The sequence below is a fragment of the Eptatretus burgeri genome, chromosome 14 (assembly GCF_056783735.1).
Source record: "Eptatretus burgeri isolate ZD-2024b chromosome 14, Ebu_testis_v1, whole genome shotgun sequence".
NCBI lineage: Eukaryota > Metazoa > Chordata > Myxini > Myxiniformes > Myxinidae > Eptatretus > Eptatretus burgeri.
Window position 1 is genome coordinate 59,041,234 of NC_140974.1, and position 19,951 is coordinate 59,061,184.

A 19,951-nucleotide genomic window follows, 5' to 3' on the forward strand; every position below is an offset into this window, starting at 1 on the left:
CCTCTGACCCTTGACCTTTTATTAACAAATAATCTATTATGGACGGACATGCTGACGGAAGTTTATACATACTTGTACTAAGTTTGATTGAAATCCCTTCAGCTGTTCTCAAGTATCACATTTTTAGCTGACATGACCTCCGACCTTTGATCTCTTGATGCCAAAATATAATCAGTTCATCTTTGCATCATATTATATATTTGTACCAAGTTTGGTCAAAATGCCATTATCGGTTCACAAGTTAGCACGGTAACAGAATTTTTACCGAACGGGACCTCTGATCTTTGACCTCATAATCTTAGCAGTTTATCTTTACATCACTGTACATACTTGTACCAAGTTTGACTGAGATCCCTTCAGCTATTCTTAAGTTATTGCGGTAACGGAAACCTGTCATGGACGGACAGTCGATGGACAACCCGAAAACATAATGCCTCGGATGACTGTCGTGGAAGCATAACAAATGAATCAACACAATAGAGTGTATTGGAAGCTTCAATCTGTGCATCTCTGACTGTAAAACCCCCTTTATGCTCTTTACTAATGACTCCACCCTCTCTCCCATGACATCCCCAATCCTTCAGATAGGTGAGCAGCAGCCTATTACCTCTCTTCAGACCTTGACAAAAATCACAAGCTGGTCAAACACTTGGAATAATTATTTCAATCCTGAGATATATGTCTCTATCTGTCTCTGTCTCTGTCTCTCTCTCCAAAAGGAGTGTCTGGCAAACCCTCCTATCGACTTCCTTAACAATCCTCTTGAGGAAGTTCAGTCGTTCAAACTCCTGGGTCTCACCATCAGCTATGGTCTTTCTTGGGCAAACCATCTTTCAAAGTTGGCCTACAAAGCCAGTTGCCGACTGTGCATCGTCCATCGTACAAAGTCCTTCCTTGGCACACCTGAACTCCTGTCCGCCTGCAAGGCCTTTATCTGCAACTTGATGGAGGACTGCTTTCCCCTCTGCACTGGCTCCACTGCCCCATCTTCACAGCTTGACACTGTGGAAACCCAAGATTATTGGAATCCCCCATGATGAAACTGACTTGATGGGCCGATCACTTTGCCATCGCAGACAGGTTGGTGGTCAATCTGTCTTCTACGACTCCTTTCTAATCTTGTAGCTTCTGCCCTTTATCCTCCACCGGTCCCTCTTCCCTCCCCCCCCCCCCACCCCCTGGTTTCTGCAGGATGCATGTGGTCCAGCAGCAATCCTCTTCTAATGAAACTCCCAAAATAAATCACTCACCACCTCTCATTCATCCCTCTCTTTCACACTTGTGGAACCAACTTACACATTCTTTTCAATCTTATTCTTCACTCCAGGTCCTCAAGAAAGCTGTTCACCACCATCTCAGAGCATTCCCAAACCATGATCTTTTCGACCTGTTAACCCCCACACTCCCCACACCCTTCTAAATTTCCAGATTTTCCTTCTTGAGGGTTTGCGTCTGCATCCATCTTGTCAACCCCGTGCGTCCTTCCCCGCCCCTCAATCTTATCCGCATCCCTTGTTTATCCAAGTCTCCCTCTATTGTGTCCTTCAACCTCCCCCACCCCCCAATCCCCCTTTCCTTTCTACTGCTCCTTTTATTATGTTGCATAATGATCCATTTTGTGTTCTCGCTCTTCCGAGCCTCAACTTTGTACACAAGAAAAAAAAAACAATCTCAAGTTGCTGCAAGAACGGACAGGGCATGCAAGAGCGTCGCAAGGACAGATTGGGGAGTGGAGGATAAAGATAAATAAATAAATGTCTTTGGATCCAATTTCACCGGAATTGTCAATTGGTCTTTGGTGAATCCGAGAGACACCATTAAAGAGAGAAAAAAGACAGATGGACAAATATTGCAAGGGAGGGAGGGAGGGGAGAATAATTACTGGAATAGGGAAACAATGAGACATTGAAGCTGATGTGATACGATATCATAATAAGAGTACAAACAATACAGATAAGAGTGTTCAAAGAGAAGTTAAAAAAGGTGCAAAAACAGATCCCTGCAACTAAAGACCAATCAGCCTTCTCCCAATCATCAGCAAGATTATGGAATCCATCATCACTTCAGACATTAAATCCTTCCTCTTCTCCAATGGCTTGATTTCCGATCATCAATTTGGATGCAGACAAGGTCACTCTACCCTGGATATGCTGCTTCTGCTCTCCCAACAATGGATGGAGGTCCTCAATGCCAGACATGAAATCAGAGCCATCTCCCTAGACATATTGTGTACTGTACTTTCAATACGGTCTGGCACCCTGCCCTGCTCACCAAACTGTCTTCCTATGGTATCCAAGGCCATCTCCACTCATGGTTCGCAGATTTCCTCTCCTGTCACAGTCAACGTGTGGCCCTAAATGGAGTTCTTCCATCCCCTCTTCCTGTCCAGGCTGGAGTTCTCAAGGCAGTGTTCTGGACCCTGTTCTTTTTCTGGTTTTCATCAATGATCTCTCTGACTCTCTGGAAAATGCTCTATATCTCTTTGCTGATGACTCCACCCTCTGTCGTTCCATCTCTCATCCCTCAGATTGGCAATCAGCAGCCCCTTCACTCTCTGCAGATCTGGATAAAATCAGAAGCTGGTCCAACACATGGAACATGTCTTTCAATCCTGACGAATCTCACACTCTCACTATGTCTCTCTGAAAGGATCATCTAGAACCTCCCCCCCCCCTCCAATCTACTTTCTCAACAATCCTTTTGAAGAAATCCTTTCATTCAAGCTTCTGAGTCTCACCATCTGCCATGATCTTTCTTGGGAAAGCCACATTTCCCAAGCCTTTCGGTCTCCCACACTTTCACTGCAGGCAGGTCGGTGGTCTTTCTGTTTTCTACCGTCTCCCCTCTGGCCTGCCCCCCTCCCCTATTCTGTCTGAGATATGCCCCCCCCTATTCCCTCAGGGTGCTCACAGTCTGTCAGCTATCCCCTTCTGGTAAATCTCCCAAAATCATGAATCACTGTTGACCTTCACTCTTTCATTCCTCTCTTTTCCCACCTTTGGAACAAACTCTCACACTCTCTTCAATCCCACTCTTCCCTCCAGGTCTTCAAAACAGCTGTTCACCACCATCTCTTATCTTCCCCCATCCAAAACCACGATCTTTTCTACCCCCGTTAATCCACCCGAAACCCACCTCCTTCATATTCCCTGCTTTCCTTCCTGAAAGTCCTTTCGTGTAAGGACCTGAAAGTCCCTGAAGTGTCCATTTTGTTTACCCTGCGTACCCCACCCCAAACCTCTCCCTTCCACAGATCTCCTCATGTCTCTGTTCCCCACTTGTTTTTTCCTTCCCTCTCCCACCCCTCTTGTCTCCTGCTCCCCTTGTTGAACGTTCTCTGTGTGTTAGCTATCATAACGAGCCTCGACAATGTATACAAAACAAAGCAATTGCATTTTTAAACCTTTAAAGCAAACAAACCAACTTCTCTGCTTTGTGGCAAGACGACGTGCTCACTTGTCTCAGATTTTGTAACTGTTGTTGAAATATCACCTCTCAATATATAATGTAAAAAGGTTCCAAAATCTCCATTCTGTGACTAATATGCTCGAGCATCTCACTCGTCACGAGTGTAGCAGGGATATGGGATCATCTGGACGTAGTTTCCCGGCTCAACCACGTCTCTACCAACAAATGTGTCGATGATGGCCCGTTCAATCATGTCTGCACACACAGGGAAACGAGAAAGGTTTCAGGCAAGAATAGTGATCTCAGTGTGCTCCATCGGTGTAATAGGAAAATTGGATTGTGAAAGCTTGTATCAACAACATGAAATGGATTGTTGTTTCCACCTTTAAGACTTTTCTTCAAGAGAGGTGCAAGTACAAACTGGCATTGCAGCTCCTTCATAAAAAGGCAAAGGGCGCAACGGCCATGCGGGGCAATGGGGCGCAACGGCCAGGTGGGGCAATGGAGCGCAACGGCCAGGTGGGGCAATGGAGCGCAACGGCCAGGTGGGGCAATGGGGCGCAACAGCCATGTGGGGAAATGAGGCGCAACGGCCATGCGGGACAATGGGGCGCAACGGCCAGGTGGGGCAATGGGGCGCAACGGTCATACGGGACAATGGGGCGCAATGGCCATGTGGGGCAATGGGGCGCAACGGCCATGTGGGGCAATGGGGCGCAACGGCCATGCGGGACAATGGGGCGCAACGGCCATGTGGGACAATGGGGCGCAACGGCCATGTGGGACAATGGGGCGCAACAGCCATGTGGGGCAATGGGGCGCAACGGCCAGGTGGGGCAATGAGGCGCAACGGCCATGCGGGACATTATAATGTTGCAGCAGTTACATTTGGTGTAATAGTAGCTTTCCGTTGAGCTCTTTGTTACTCCCATTCTGAGCACATGGCTCATGATGCTGGGAAATTGGAAGGTCAAACCCACATAGTGTCGATTTGTTTATAGTCTACATTTGTAATTGCTTTCCAATAAATCAGAAATGGCTTCCATTGTCCTCGTTCGAGGACTGAAAATTACTCCAAGTCATCATGATTAAACAAGCAGTGAATTGCATGACTGTAATTCACCACAATGATTACTATTATTATTATTATTATAAAAAAAAAATACCATCATCTCAATCCAATGTTCCACAGCATGTCGATACAGGACATAAGGGCCATTAAAAAGTAGGACGTTCCAAGCGAAGCGCCCGGTTTCACCTTGGATCCAGATAAAGCCATAAAAGAAGTAATATCGTCCCTCAGCGTTGGGGCCGGGCCGCCAGTAAGCTCGTCGAATCTCATTGGTCTTCTCCGTAAAACTTGAGTTCTGACGGATTTTGTAGACGACATGTGGCGGAAGGGAACCATCCGCTGCCATCTGGAAAATTATGCCTGCATGCAAGATTGTACGAATCGATTAGAGGGGCAAAGCACAAGTCTGGAGAAATCTGAGTGTCGATTGGTTAACATTCGTGCCATCATCAATTTCATCATTTCAACACCGAGACCATCTGCTAACTTAGACTACTCGTAGTGTTCCGATGGTGTGGCTCTTCAGCAGCTGCTTTTGCTATTCACAGTTTTTAATACACTTGGCTCATGGTGATAACAAGTTGGAAGTCCAATTATGTAAATATTTTTTTAATCTCTTCAGAGACCCATCCAAAGTATTGCTTGACCACCTTTTTCTCCATATTTTACAAACTGCAGCCTTCACGCACTCACCCCCCCCTTTTTACCCTTACATACATCCCCTTATTGCCCCTCCCTATTCCTCCTTTTGTTAAACCCTTCCTCCCTCACTCTCATTCTGATACTCACCCATTCTCCCTCTCATGTGCCTCTATTCAACTGCTGGTGTTTCTCCCACACTAGTATATTACCCATAGTGGTGATTGCTTCCCCAACCCCACCCCCCCTCCACCCCCCTACATTGACAGACACTGACACACACACTTGTAGTCAATTACATTTTTACTGCAAATAAACTTTCACATGCAATTCTGAAAATTCATCGCCCTCCCACCCCACTCAAAGCCTCAACCTCCCCCTCCCAAATCTGTCCCATCTTTGCTCTCCCCCACCCCCCACCCCCAACCCCAAATCCTCACCCTTCCACTCCCAACCCTAAGGCATCAATCCCCTCCCCACTTCAAGCCTTCAAATCCTTTCCTAACCCTCCACTCCCCCCCCCCCCACAGCTGCTCAACCCTATTGGCTCAAAATCCTTTTAACTGTCGCTTTGTTCATTTTGCACTGAAGGGAAAACTTATAGGGAGGACATGGCGATAGTGAATTTGACAGCTTCAAAAATGTCTGACTTCACATCACAGTAAGCACCAAAATGGTGGCCATATTATAGAAATTGTGGGTGGAGTCAGGCAAACTGTCCCACCAATGGGTGGGACCCAGATGCATGGACGCATGGCTCCTTTTATAATAAAGCTTATATCTCTTTCACGAATCTCAATTTTGTGTCCAAAAAAATGTACATCTCCTATGGTCGGCAGCGAGTGCCCCAGAAGCAGCAGGGGAGAGAGAGTGGCATCTATATGTGGGAGAATTGCCTATTCAGCCTGTAGGTTTCCCACATAGCTCAGATGACAGAGCACTGGTAAAGTTTTCCAGAGGACCTGGGTTTGATTCCTGGTCTGGGCATGTAATCTTTCCCAAATAAATATATATATATATATATATATATATATATATATATATATATATATTTATTATGACCTGTCCTTAGAGCAGTTTAATGGGAGTAAATCTAAAAAGCAATTTATAACTTATGAAATATTGTTTTTTTTTATTTTTTTTTCCCCAGACAATGCTCTCATAGCTTTCACAAATGAAACAAAACGTATCAAGTTGACAAGAGGGAAGACCCACTGGCAAAGACGGTGACATTGTCATGGTACGCCCGATTCAGCGTGTAGTTCACAATGGCCTCCTCGGTTGGAAAGCCCTTAAACACATCGACGCTCACCTATGAATGGACAGAGGAGGCAGTCAGCACATTCACCATCACCAATGGTCCTTGTTATACCAATGGAGTTAAAAAAAATTATTGTTCAGGGTGTCCTGTTGCAACTTTGAACTTTTATAACTTCTAATGTACAAATAGAAACAAGCAAACTGTGAATCTTCATGGACACAGAAACAAACTGTAGATGGCATCATCATCATCATCATCATCATTTGAAAGCCTTTATCCCTGAGAAGGGGTCAGCTTTTTGCAGGCTTCAATCATGGTACCCTTTCTTGTAGCAATGTTTTACGGCCGGAAGCCCTTCCTGACGCCAACCCCTTTAGTCGTCTTCGACACGCAGGGATAATTACCAGTATACTGGTGCTCATTTCGCCGACCTCAGAGGGATGACAGGCTGAGTCAACCCCCCGATGTTTATTCAGTGGCCAGAAGGGCTCGAACTCAGGACCCCGAGGATCCCAAGCCACCACCCTAACCACGAAGCCAACACCAGGCTAAACTGTAAATGGCATATGGAAGCATAATTCATAAAGTTTTGTCAATTTTAATGTTATTATTAGCTTATCTGGAATTTAAATTCATTGGTATTGAAGGTATTGTCTGGATAAGGTATATATATATATATATATACCTGGATAAGGTATATATATACCTTATCTGGAAGGTATTGTCATTGCACACCATCCATCCATCTATTCTTCGGTCTCCTATTTAGACTTCTCTGTCCAAACCATTGGGCTGATCCGACTTAAATTTGGCAACAACATTCCTCTCCTGATTAGTGACAGGAATTGCAAAGCTCGTTCCTGTCACATGACAATGTACTGTAGGTCAAAATGGCTGATTTAGTAAATTTTTATCAAAAATCTTCTTCTCCAGACCCACCAGTCAGAATGCTACCAAATTTGGGTTTACAACATTAAGCCAGAGTAGGGACATTAAATCGCCAAAGTCATGCCAATCACGTGACCAGAAGTGTGTCAAAATGGCGGTCGCGTAAATTCCTTCAAAAAAACCTTCCGCTCCAGATTCTCAAATCAAAATGCTATCAAATATGGGTTACAACATTAGGCCAGGGCCCAGATAAGCTACAGGTCCAGTAGTCCTATTTTTAATGCTATAGCTTTTGTTAAGTCCACAATTCCCCTGAGTTTTCCTGATGAGTTGACATTTTCTGAGACAACTTCTACATCGGCGGTAAGGTCAACCACCACAATTACCGCATTTGGTTCCGGAACCACGACGATCAAATCCTTCACAAACCATCTTGTACAAGCAAGACAAGACCCTCTACCACTATGTTTCAAATTTGAGCCCCTAAGAACCATACCGGGCCATCCCACCTTTTTTTGTGAAATTGAGTTATGAACTTCTTCAGGTGCACAAAACTGATACCTTTCAGGGCCAAAATGGGCCAACCCATCAGAATATATCATGATAAGGATATAAGCAAAAAACCTCTCTGGCTCTGTTAATATGCATCTGACTTGCCAGAGCCTGAATGGGCCATCCCACATTTTCCCCATGATTCTATGTAAACATGGTGGCCAGACATCTGACAGATGCTGAGTATTTTATCCTTAGGTATTTTTTTATTGTTATTAGCTCATTGTGACACAGGAGACTGAGAACTTTGAGTCCCTTTTTCTCAAAAGTACACCAAGATGGGATGGCCTGGTATGGTTCTTAGGGGCTCATTTGTGACTGTCTTGAATGACGGCTTCCCAGACAAGTGGATCGATAGACATGAACCAATTGCTCAGCCAACTCACCTGACCTGTCCCCATTGGACTGCATTTTATGGAGTTAAATGAAATTGTTTACTCATCAAAACCATATTTGGGTAAACTTATGGCTATGATCATAAATTCAATTCATGAAATTACTCAGCAGCAACTGGAGAATGTTTTCAATAAGCTAGAACATCAGATTGCACGATGTATTACCAAAGATGACGGTTATGTTGAGGCCTAAAAATGTCAACTGTGTCTCGTAAAAACTTTATTAATTGTGCGTTCATGTACTAAATCATGTTTGTTGATATCCTATGTACATCAAAAGTTATAAAAGTTCAACATTGCACAAGGACTTTATGGACACCGTGTACAATATAAAATATTGTCATCGACCGTGAAAGCCCAAACCACGGTTGTTAATCATCTACACGTATGATCCCTCGTTAAAACATGAGACCGTACTTTAGACATAAAGTTGATCCATCCACAGGCTGCATTGTCAATGATGTCCAGCTGGTGAAACAACTGTGTCGAATCTGGAAGGCTGAAGTTCCACAACGAGAAATCTTCATCATCCAAATCGGGATCAGAAACGTCCGCGAGCTCGGACAGCTGCAACAAGGTGCGTGCACGATTACCTTTTTTTTCTAGTTCAAAAGTAATAATGGTGAACCACCTATATCAACAAACACCAACAGAGCATAATCGGTTCATTTATGGGGGGGAAGAAAGAATTGTTGTTTTTTTTATGGATGAATACACAAGTAATGACATATGCAGATTCATACTTCCGACATTTGCTTATGTGACATTTATGGCTGCCATTTGCAAATCCACCTGACAACTCATACAGGTGTGTCTGCTATTTCTGCCTATAGTCATACACCTCAATGTACATGCTAAGGACTTCTGCAGCTTCAGGATCATCGCTCAATTCACAGCTGTATGGTTGCAGCTTTTACGATGAGGCCGCTCCCTACATTTCTGTGGCCTCGTTAAGGGAGTGCCAAAGTTCAACATCAAATGTCAATAAAAGGTTTTCCAGCAATGGTCCTGACTGAAACAAAGATAATCCACTAACCGATTGTTTATCAATATCGTCAAGGAGACAAGCACAGTACTCATGTACGAATCAGCATGGACATGCACAAAGTCTGTCCATTGTGTCTACGGTCAGCTGTCTATTTGCTTTAGGTTTCTGGCATCATGTGTTTATAAATGAGACATTCCGTGTGTACTGTACTTCTTCGTCAGATTAAATAATGAAAGGGGCCATATGCCAATTGCATACACAGGAGGGCAATGCAATTATTCTGGGGAAAAAAAAGAAGATAAAAAGCAAACAAACATCAAACTCGTAATGAGCTCGTACTTTGAAGAGAGTCTATAAAGTAGAGATTCAACACCTTGCTTTTCCACCACGACATGTTGGCAAGAGCATTCGGATGGAGCGCCGCCCTCAGCTTGCCTGAAATGACCAGCCAGTGTCGTGCATAATGGGTCACATTTCCCACAAATGCAAAGGTTTCATTTGCCTTTGGACGGAAGCAAAGGGCGAGGAAGGCAAGACACAAAAAGTGATGGTAGAGAGGGAATGTCAGAAATCAGATGAAGCAGAAAGGGTGGAGAATGCAACAAGGGCGACGTGAAAGACCCACACCTTTTGTATGATGCTATCAGCCTGTGAACCAGCCGGTGCGTACAGCACCTTGGGGTTCGACGCCATGAGGTGGATAAGCAAACCCAGGTTTCGTTGCTCCGTGTACGTGAAGCCGAGAGAGCTCATGTTTCCCTGCCGCAAGGCCTTCGGTGTTATTTGCCTGGGGCGAGGATGAATGAAACGAAAGGGTGAGTTGAGTTACTGCAACAAAGTGAGATGAATCTGAAGTCTGTATGCAGATGCGACCTGTCGGTGGGATACAAAACGTAAAACTGCTCAGCCTGGCGGAGGGATGCGCTCTACCGAGTGCCGTTCTAGTTTCACCTGCAATATGTACAAACTCCTTCATGAGCCTTACACACCAAAATAAATATCATCATCAAGTTTATACATTCATGAAGAGACTTAACTGCAGTCTTTTCCCATGTCAGACAAATTGACTGTAACATAGTAAACACCCCACCCAACTCCAACCCCTCCCCTCAACCACCAACCCCACTCCCCTCCAAAGTCAAATTTTTAAAAAGCTTCCCCATCGTCCTGGTCAAAATCATCTAAAAGGCCAATTAAAAGGGATTCTCCATTGCATAAATAAATTAATTACTTTGCACTTGATTGCCTAACACCCCAATGACCTCCATTCTCACCGAGCTCAGGAACACAAATACCTTTTATTGCCACAGATGATGGGTTGAAGTCCTGCCCAAAGACGTACAAAGCCCGAGAACTGGGCAGGTCCTTCATCATCGGTCGTCCCGTTGTCCAAGTCTTCAACAAATCCGTCCTCATCCAAGGACCCATTGTCTTGGTTATCCATCAGTTCCTCGGTGCTAATTGGAGTCGTAGGCACGGAGAGAAGAGAGTCACGGTGGGGCCGAGCACAGGCTCCGTGGGGCAGCATTCGAGAAAGCCCTGCCAGAAGGTCCAGGTCACGAAACAGGTGTCTCAAGCGCTTCAGTGCCTGATGTAGCTCCGTGACCGACGACTCAGTCGTCGTTGTTGTTGGAATTGGCTGGAGAAGAGATGTTATTTGTCAATCTTCATTAATCTCCAGCATGTTGAATTTCCTTTCTTTAATCATTATCCACATTTTCGTATTATTTTATGATTATTAATTGCTGGATTTTTGCTTGGGCTTTACTTTGAATCATTGAAAACTTTGGGTGAAGTCTCGAAACAGGTCTGCAGTTCGGGTAAATCACAACCAAAGGACATTGTTAGAAGCAGTTAATAAAACAAAAAGTTTTACATCGAACTTACTTCCATGAAACATTCCACCACAGCAATGATCCATAATAAAGGAATTGATCGGTGGATGACCAAGTGACTCACTGTTATAATTATCATCATCATACACTCCCCACCTACCCCCAACCGCCACTCCCCAACCAAGAGAGGCATGCATGACAAATCGGAAGCATATCCGTCACCCAAGATTTACTAGAAAAGCCATCGGATGGTCAAGCCGAAGGTGCCCTCAACCAGAGAAGGAAATTGGCAATTGATAAAGGGCACACAAAAGGAGTGAGGGGGTAGGGGGGCCTACGTAATACATAATTAAATCAATATGGTGTAGAGAATGCATGACTTCAGTAACAAACTAGAAGGGCACTCGGTTGAGCACAGTCCTCCACCCTGTAATGCCTGATCCACGAAAACATATCTGGCCCAATAATTTTTTGAGATATCATGCTACATATAGTTTTTGGCCCTATCTCTCAATGGTGAAGAATCACTTAAAAAATTCTCGGAGTCGAATCCGGATTCGGATCTTTACCAAAATCGAATCAATTTGTCGTGGTCACACGTCTACCAAGTTTCATCCGAATCCATACACAACTTTTTGAGATATTGTGCTATATATTAGTTTCGCCATATCAATGGTGAACAATCACTTAAAAAATTATCAGATCCAGATCCGGATCTCCACCAAAATTTAATCATTTCTTCCTTGTCACACACACACACACATGTCCACCAAGTTTCATCCAAATCCGGCAACAACTTTTGGAGATATCGTGCTATATACCATATTTGGCCCTATCTCTCAATGGTGAAGAATCACTTTTTAAAATTCTAGTAGTCTGATGTGGATCCGGATCTTCACCAAAATTGAATCATTTCTTCCTTGTCACACATCCAACCTGTCCTGCTTTCAGGCCGGAACATAACTACCACTAAAAAACAAAATTTAATCTGGATCTGTCCACAACTTTTTGAAATATCCAATACACAGACAAACAGACATACAGAAAGGGGTGAAAACACCACCTCCTTCACCTTCGGTGGTGGAGGTAAATATGTTAGTGAAGACAAAATTGGAAAACTAATCTCCCTTTAAGTCAATTTGTGAGACGTTTGCAAATCCTCAAACCAAAGCAACGTGGAAACTCGACGCCAAAATAGCTTGTTCATCACATTTACTTCTCTAACGACGTGGTCCTGGCTGAGCTGCTTCTGCAAGCTGCTGGCAATGAAAGCGAAGCGATCGGAACGCTGCCAGCTGAGCCCTCGGCACAGCGATTGCCGCAGTGCCTTACGCAGGTCTGGCGGGAGAGTGCTGGAGTTGATATCATCTCTGGCACACACCACGCGTCCCAGCTTTTTTGGGTGCAAAAATATGTTCTGCCAGAAAACAAAACACAACAACACAAAAAGATTGTGCTTTAAAACTGATAAATCATTTCAAGGATTGAAACAATCACTTATAAGCCTTGGGTGCCTGCTGTGCAAAAGGTCTTCAATATGAATAGCAGAAGTAGGTTTGAGTGCCAGGGTCCGAAGTGCTTGGTTTCAAATGGCAAAAAAATTGCAAATCAAGTCTTGGAGTTGTTGTACTCCTGGGAAAAGGCTAATTGCTGGCCGAGTGCTATATTCAGAGGGAATGTAAACGCTTGAAGCTTAAAGTGTCACTTGTTTCCGTCTAAAAATAAATAAATTTTCCTCAACAGAATCGATTCCCAGAGGAAAACAAAAAGACTCAAGTGAAGTCAATCGAGGGATTTCGAAATTAAAATGTGGCTCGGCCAGTTTGCTACTCCTATCGGAGCATATCGGCTGACGTTACTGGAATCTCGAGGTTCAGATCCCAGACACTATGTACGTATCATTCTGTCCACCATCTGCTAATGTCCTTGAAAATCATGAACTACTACATTGATGTCTCCCGTCTTTGTCCCATGTGATTGTAGGCACCAGCTTCAGGACGAGCGTCATCAATTGCAGGAATTTCTTTTTCTATTGATTTTTCTGAGAGTGATCGGTAAATACGCAGCGCAACAAAATCTCCACTCATATTAACAAACACGATTTTTGTCTCTTATTCTTCTTTCTTTAACAGCCACTTTATTATTCCCACTTGTGGGGTTGGCTGGGGTCAGCCTGGCCCAAGTCCTTCACGAACTGGCTGGCCCAGCCTGACATTAGACGATGTAGTTGGGGCAGGAATTTGGAACTTGTTCAGGGTGTGAAGCTAATCTTTGCATAGCACACCATGGGATCTTTAACATCTGCCAACTAATGCCAGCAGATGGGATGCCTAGTTTAACTACCATCCGAGAGATGGCACACACATTGATGTCTGCTAACTGCCATGGGAAACAAAGGAGAAGCTCATGTTCCAGGCATCAACCACTCTTTTGCTCCAATGAAGGGACAACGTCCGAAACGCCAGCTTCTCCTTGCTTCACACTGTGTTAGCAACCATCGGATTGGTGGTTCACGTGCAGGGGTGTTGCATCCCAAAGTGCATCATCCCTCGGATGGACGCTAAACCGGGTGTCCCGTCTGCTAGTATTAGTTGGTGAACACTAAAGAGTCTATGCTGTCCTTCACAAAGAGTAAACGAGCAATCGCCAGCACCATGAACAAGTTACAAACACCTGCCTGAACCGTGGTTAGCAAGTCGTCTTACCTCATCCCATATCCCTCGACACCGAGTTACACTGCTTGCTGACTCAATGTGTGGTTGTTGTGCGGGCTGCTGCTTGTACTCTATAAACAGTCACGCTTTCAGACATTCACGTCTCGTGTCAATGGCAGTCTTTGGCTCTGAAGGGCAAACCAACATATGCTAGGCCACAAACTTACTGATCAACCTTCAACCATGAATGACAAAAGTGAATCTGCAGTTTCATTTTGTCCTTCAATGAGCCTACTAAACTGTCACCAATCACACTACCTTCGGCTGTATTAACAACTCCTTTACATGAATTATAAATGGCTCACCAAACAAGACTATTTATAATCATGACTTGCAATATGCACTTCCAGTCCATATTCCATGCGATACAGTAAATCAACACGAGCCAGGTCTGGGAGTGCCAGACACCCAAATGAATAGCACAGTATTTGACACCTGAATACAGTACTGTAATACGCACAGGAAGCGGTCTCATTTTTCAATTTGGTGTGACAAAGTCTGCCGGTGAATCTTCATTGTTTCACAAACTACATTTACATCACTTTGCTGCAAATGTGCACAGGCAGCATACTACAACCACATTTTACCTTATTAGAGGTTTTAGAGGTAATCAATATCAATATTAAGTTTTTCTTTAGCCCTGTATTGAAGTAAAAGACTTTTGATCTTCCTTTTATTGAATGGTCAATGTATCAAAGCACAAAGCAGTTCTGAACACATTACTGTAGTACACACAGAGTGAGGTATGTGTAGTTCTTTCGACACGATGAAGATGGTATGAATGTTTACTACCTGTTTTACTACCTATATTTTACAAAGTATTTCTCTGCTGTTTAAAGTGTAGGCCTGTGATTTATTTTCAACTCGCAAATACCACTCGTTACTTCGCTGACAAGAATAATAAGAGGGGGGGGAGAAAAATAGAAGAGGGGGAGGGAGAGAGAGAGCGAGTGGGGGTGAGGAGGGGTGTCGGGGCGAGGAGGGGTGTCGGGGGCGAGGAGGGGTGTCGGGGGCGAGGAGGGGTGTCGGGGCGAGGAGGGGAGAGCAAAGCGAGTGAAAGCAGCATGAGGGGAGGAGAAGGAAAGGCAGCCTGAGGGGAGGAGAAGGGAAGGGAGCATGAGGGAATGGGGTTTTGGGGTTTTTGGGGAGTGGTCTGGAAGGAAGAGGGAAGGGGTTTGGGAGGAGGTAAGCATGAGGTGAGGTGAGGTAAAGGGGAGGGAGACATGCGGTGGAGCAAAAATTACAATTCATAGGCCGACTGTTTCATCAAAATCATTCTGCATTGACTAACAGTGAAGATGGAAATAAAATAATGTCGGAAATACATTTTCTACTGGTGATACGATAAACACCGTCCGGGGACAATGACCACCCTGACATGTCCGGGAACATCAAATAATGTACGAATACAACTCTCTGGATATTTATAAGCATTACAGCTGAAATGCGATAACCTCTACAATCTCTTAACCTGAACTGAATTTCAAAATTTAAAATGCGGAATTGATCCGAGCAGCAGTTCCGACTGCTAAAAAAAAAGGCTCATTTGTTTAAGTCACAAATTGTTTGACACTTCGGTTTTAGCTTCTAAAACATCAATATCCGTACGATTTTCCTCCTGTTTTCTTTACAACCGCATTTTATCTTAATTCATCAATTGTCTTAAACCATCTTAGCCACGATAAAAAATTAAATTAGATATCGAATTCGAGTAAAGATAATGCCATGCTAGTCAGAAGGCATGAGCCTTACCAAAAGAGGCCGATAAAACCTCCGACCTATACAGAATATAGAAAATAGAAATATGGCAGCGGTAGTATGGATATTGTGAGTTAAGTCAGGCGAACTGTCCAACCAATGGGTAGAACTCACCCACCCGCACAGACGGACACACACACACACACACACACACACACACACACACACACACACACACACACACACACACACATACACACACACACCTCCTTTTATATTATATATTAATTTCAATGAATATATTCATGAACTGAGAGCTTTGACATGAAACATACCTGCTTTGGGTCAAAGGGCAACTGCAGCAACATGGCTGCCGTTTTGTTTGGCATGGACAGGTTGCTGTGGAGGAACCTCTGGAATGCCTTTCTGTCAGATAGTAGGAAGCCGAGGCTGGAGCCTAACGGGTCCAAAAGGGAACAAACAGTGCGTTTACAAAGATGCCAACTTTTGGAAATCAGAATTAGGGAGGATTTGCAACCGACACCAAATAATGTGCGCTAGGCGCACATCTCGAGCGCGTAGCGCTCGACCCTTGCGGCGGGGTCCAGGGCCCGCCTTAGGGCCCTGGAAGCTCTGGGGTTCTAGACGCTCTCTAGTGCCATCTGAGCCCTATTTTGGAGCATTTAACATGTTAAGAATTCCCACTTTTTGAACAAAAAAAGGGGAAAATTGTGCACTTTTTAATGTTACATGTATGTTAATATTAGTAAGTTAGGGGACAATCAAAGATTAACAAAAAGCGCAAAAGAAGCAATATTTTTCTTACCTTACTGGCTGGTACTACTGCTGCTTGCTTTTTCCATGGCAGCTTTGCTGAGTGACAGCTGTGTGGCTCTTTTAGCCCTTCTGATTATGTCTTTGCTGTATTCTCTCTGGTAGCAAGGGGTGCTATGAGCTAGTTTTTCAATTAAGAGAGCTTCCAGGGTTTTGACACTCAAATTGGGACGAAATTCAGTATGATTCTTCCGTACAAGACTGAGTGCCCGCTCACATGATGCGTTCGAATGAGGAATGACCAAGATTCCCTTCATCACTTTGCTCAAATTAGGATACTTCTTGGCACCAGTGCAGGGATCTGTGAGCTGTGAAATCCGATGCCACTGCTCATCCACTCTCACTGTCTCAGTAGCAATTGTAGCTATGGAGGCGTCTGCCTGGTAGTGAGCGAATTCACTCTCAAGACTGTCTATGTCACTATCACCGCCACTGAACAGACAGGGGAATTTCTTGATGAAAAACTCCACACAGTCAAACCCCACTTCTTGGTGTAGCTTAACATCCAGCACCTGAGCATGCTTGGCTAATTCATCATCTAGCGGCCAGGTTTTGAAGATGTAATTGCAGGCTTTCACATAATATGAGCGAACTGCACTGAAGAAACCTTGGATGTCTGACTCACTCAGAGTGAAGGTGGATTTCTTGAGACTCCTTTGTTCCCTTATATACAGTTTGGCATCGTTCCCAATCATGAGGTCCTCATCATTCTTCTGATGATTTCTGTCAGAGAAGGGTACATTTACAAGAGCAACCGATGACACCGATGGTTTCAAAAACCGTACGAAGATATCTTTCAGAAGACCATTCAATTCTCCGTGCAGGAGATGAATACAGGGTTCGTCTCTTAGGAGCAGAAGATTCCCCTTCTCAAAAAGCTTGTTAGCATATCGAAGGAAGAAACAATAGAGTTTTGTTTGTGGAGACAAGAACATCCTGTTGACACGTTTTTCTCTAGATTCCTGCACAGTGTTTGAGGAAGATGCGCTTTTAGTTGTAGAACTCGTAGTACACTTAGCCGCAGGGCGATCACACTTGCGTTTACTGCCAGCAGAAGAGGTCAGACTCGTAGTACCAGATCCAATTTTACGTTTGAGGAGAGAGCTTGAGGTAGGTGCAGCCAAGGAAGAAGACCTCTGATTCGAAGGTTTTGCTGAGCTTCTATCAAGTGATTTGGCAAAAGCAGAACTTAACTTGGGTCCTTCTTTGCCTGTAGATGGGACTATCACAGTCTTTCTCGACTCTGAAGGGATCTGCTTTGTAGATGAACGTGATGAAGGGCCGGTGATGCTACCTGCTCTCAGCATTGGTTTTGGTGCTGTCCCTGCTGTCTTCTTCGCAGCAGATACTGCAGTGGTAGTGGTGAATGCTGCTCCACTAGTGCTTGATCCTGCAGTGCCAGTACTGGCAGTAGATACAGTGCCGTCCTTCTTGCTCGTTGTTAGAGTCTTGGCTACAGTTGGTTGCATTTTTCTTCGTACTTCTTCTTTGAAGAAGAGGCGAAGTGGCTCCCACTGTTCAATCAGCCTGTCTAGGCACTGACCAAGGGACAGCCACCTTGTTGCGACATGCTTCAGAATCTTGTGTGTCGGGGCATCACAGAGTTCTTGCAGTGCTTTCACTCCTTTGACGCGTTTACTACTTTTGTCCAAGTAGTAGTAAATATCGATGAGAAAGTCATCTAATTCAATGGGTAAGGCCTGAGCCGCCTTCTTGGCCGTATTGTGCATCATATGGCAAGGGCATCCCATGATGTAGCACTCTGGATTTTGTTTGTGGATATAAGCAGCGACTCCTTTGTGCTTGCCCACCATGACAGAGGCATTATCAGCACAAAAGGAAACACAATTTCCCCACGGAATTTTCCTGTCACTGAACTCATGATCAAGCAGTTTGAAAATGTTTTCTCCAGTGGAATCTTGTTTGCACGCAGGCAAACTTAGCAAACCTTGCTTCACAATTCCAGCACTGTTGTCATAGTACGAAATCAGGACAGGATATAGCTGGGCCTCACCACTGTCATTGCTACCGTCTGTAGCTAGGCTAAATGGAGCTAGTCTAGCAATATCGGCAATAGATGAAGCAGTAACATTTGACAACTCACCAATTATTGCTGAAGTTTTTGTTCTTGCACATCCATACTTTGAAGCAACTTTTGAATCTGGAAACATCTTTTGAAATAGAGGTCCAGCATGATCTGAGACTGATATGGGCAAGTTATGTTCCACAATAAATCCACTAAAGAGAAGTTCCGCTCGGGTAACATCCTCTTCCTCGCTTGTCCCTTGTTTGGTGAAATAATTCAGAAGTGCACCGGTACTCGTGCTCGAAGATCTCTCCTTTGCAATGTCTGTGTGCCGTTTGCTTCCAACGTGCTTCCGAATATCATCGCGACCTCCGTGCTCAACTGAAATATCAACGCTGCATACTGTACAATACGCATGATGAATTCCTCTTTCAGACTTTCGAATACATGGGTATTGGAGACTGTATTCGGTCTTGTACTTCTGAGACCATTTCTTGGTCTTCGTAAGCTTCTTTTCAGCCATTTCGTAATCAACATCGAGGGCTTGAAGCATCGGTAACTTCGAAGTCGATGTTCCACAGCTGCAGCGCGACTCGTAGAACTCTAGCGGCTGTTAAACACCGCACGGTGGTCGCGACCGCCGGGCTGGTACGGGGCCCAGCTGCATGCAGTGAGCGTATCGCATGCATATACACTGTGCATACATACCGCATGCACTGTATTGCACACATACCGCATGCACTAAATCTCAGTGCATGATCGCATAAGCGAGATCCAGACCCAATGTTTCGCTGCTCCTCATTTGAATTTGCAATTTTTTACGTACAATTTGGTAGCAGCGAACGTTATGGAGTTACCACATGCTATACGTAGCAGACGATGCTTTTCATTCAATTCTCATACTAGTACATTCTGATTAGTGAACAGTGCAAAAATATCAAAATTTCGGGAGGATAAGGATAGTGATCGTAAGGGCGGGAGTTTGGGTGAATTTTCGGAAGCCTCCCGATGAAATCGGGAGGGTTGGCATCTGTGCGTTTAACCACACAAATCGATAGCATATCTTGTAAAACAAAACCCACATTCATAAAACCACTCACATACAGTAATTATATTTGTGCTGCCAAAATGACAGAGGGGACAAAAGCAACTTACGGCCAATTAAACTGCACTGCTACCTGTTGCATTGTGGGTAGATCGGTGAGCATCATTCTGGATGGTGATATTATCTGGGGCTAAAGAGGAGGCCAGTGGCGTTGCTCTTGAGGGCCTGTGATCTAGTAGGCCTTGAAGCTGTCGTTGAATTTCTTGGAGGTCAGGCAGTGGGCCTGGATGATCAGGATCGAAGTAATCTCCTCCCGAGACAACCTCACCCAGCCGTTCAAGAAGCTGGCTCACCCTTATAATCACAGGAAGTAGAAATATTACAATCATCAGATTAGGCATGAGAAGAGATTACAAACACCATAAAAGTCTCAATTGCACATAAAATAAAAACTTGAACATGCGAAAAACAAAATTGGAACCACAGCATTTTGGATGTTATTTTGAGCGTGTGATTAGGGTGTGGTAGAGGGAAGGGTTCTCTTCTTTTTTTTGTATACAACGTCTCGGACGGTGTACGATTACAATGTCATGCAC

General features: G+C 44.3%; 1 protein-coding gene and 1 long non-coding RNA gene across 8 annotated transcripts in view; one reads left to right on the forward strand and one right to left on the reverse strand.

The window, feature by feature from the left end:
• Positions 1 to 19,951, reverse strand: part of ABCA2 (ATP binding cassette subfamily A member 2) — an 80,685-nt gene that overhangs the window by 51,396 nt on the left and 9,338 nt on the right. For 3 of the 4 annotated variants that reach the window (XM_085855059.1, XM_085855058.1, XM_085855061.1), the window contains exons 4-13: positions 19,489 to 19,709; positions 15,786 to 15,907; positions 12,255 to 12,455; positions 10,499 to 10,842; positions 9,831 to 9,990; positions 9,577 to 9,705; positions 8,633 to 8,782; positions 6,335 to 6,431; positions 4,667 to 4,840; positions 3,561 to 3,663 (exon numbers count right to left, since the gene is read on the reverse strand). In XM_085855059.1, coding sequence (XP_085711185.1) covers positions 3,561 to 3,663; positions 4,667 to 4,840; positions 6,335 to 6,431; positions 8,633 to 8,782; positions 9,577 to 9,705; positions 9,831 to 9,990; positions 10,499 to 10,842; positions 12,255 to 12,455; positions 15,786 to 15,907; positions 19,489 to 19,709 — 1,701 coding nt within the window. The remainder of the gene's footprint in view (positions 1 to 3,560; positions 3,664 to 4,666; positions 4,841 to 6,334; positions 6,432 to 8,632; positions 8,783 to 9,576; positions 9,706 to 9,830; positions 9,991 to 10,498; positions 10,843 to 12,254; positions 12,456 to 15,785; positions 15,908 to 19,488; positions 19,710 to 19,951) is intronic. The other variant, XM_085855060.1, reaches the window with a different exon arrangement.
• LOC147013332 (uncharacterized) overlaps positions 1 to 19,951 on the forward strand; it is a 60,317-nt gene that overhangs the window by 34,278 nt on the left and 6,088 nt on the right. For 2 of the 4 annotated variants that reach the window (XR_015051280.1, XR_015051279.1), the window contains exon 3: positions 6,270 to 8,792. This is a non-coding gene — a long non-coding RNA (uncharacterized LOC147013332). Of the gene's footprint in view, positions 1 to 6,269; positions 8,793 to 9,048; positions 9,584 to 19,951 lie in introns of those variants that run through there. The other 2 variants (XR_015051281.1, XR_015051282.1) reach the window with 2 other exon arrangements.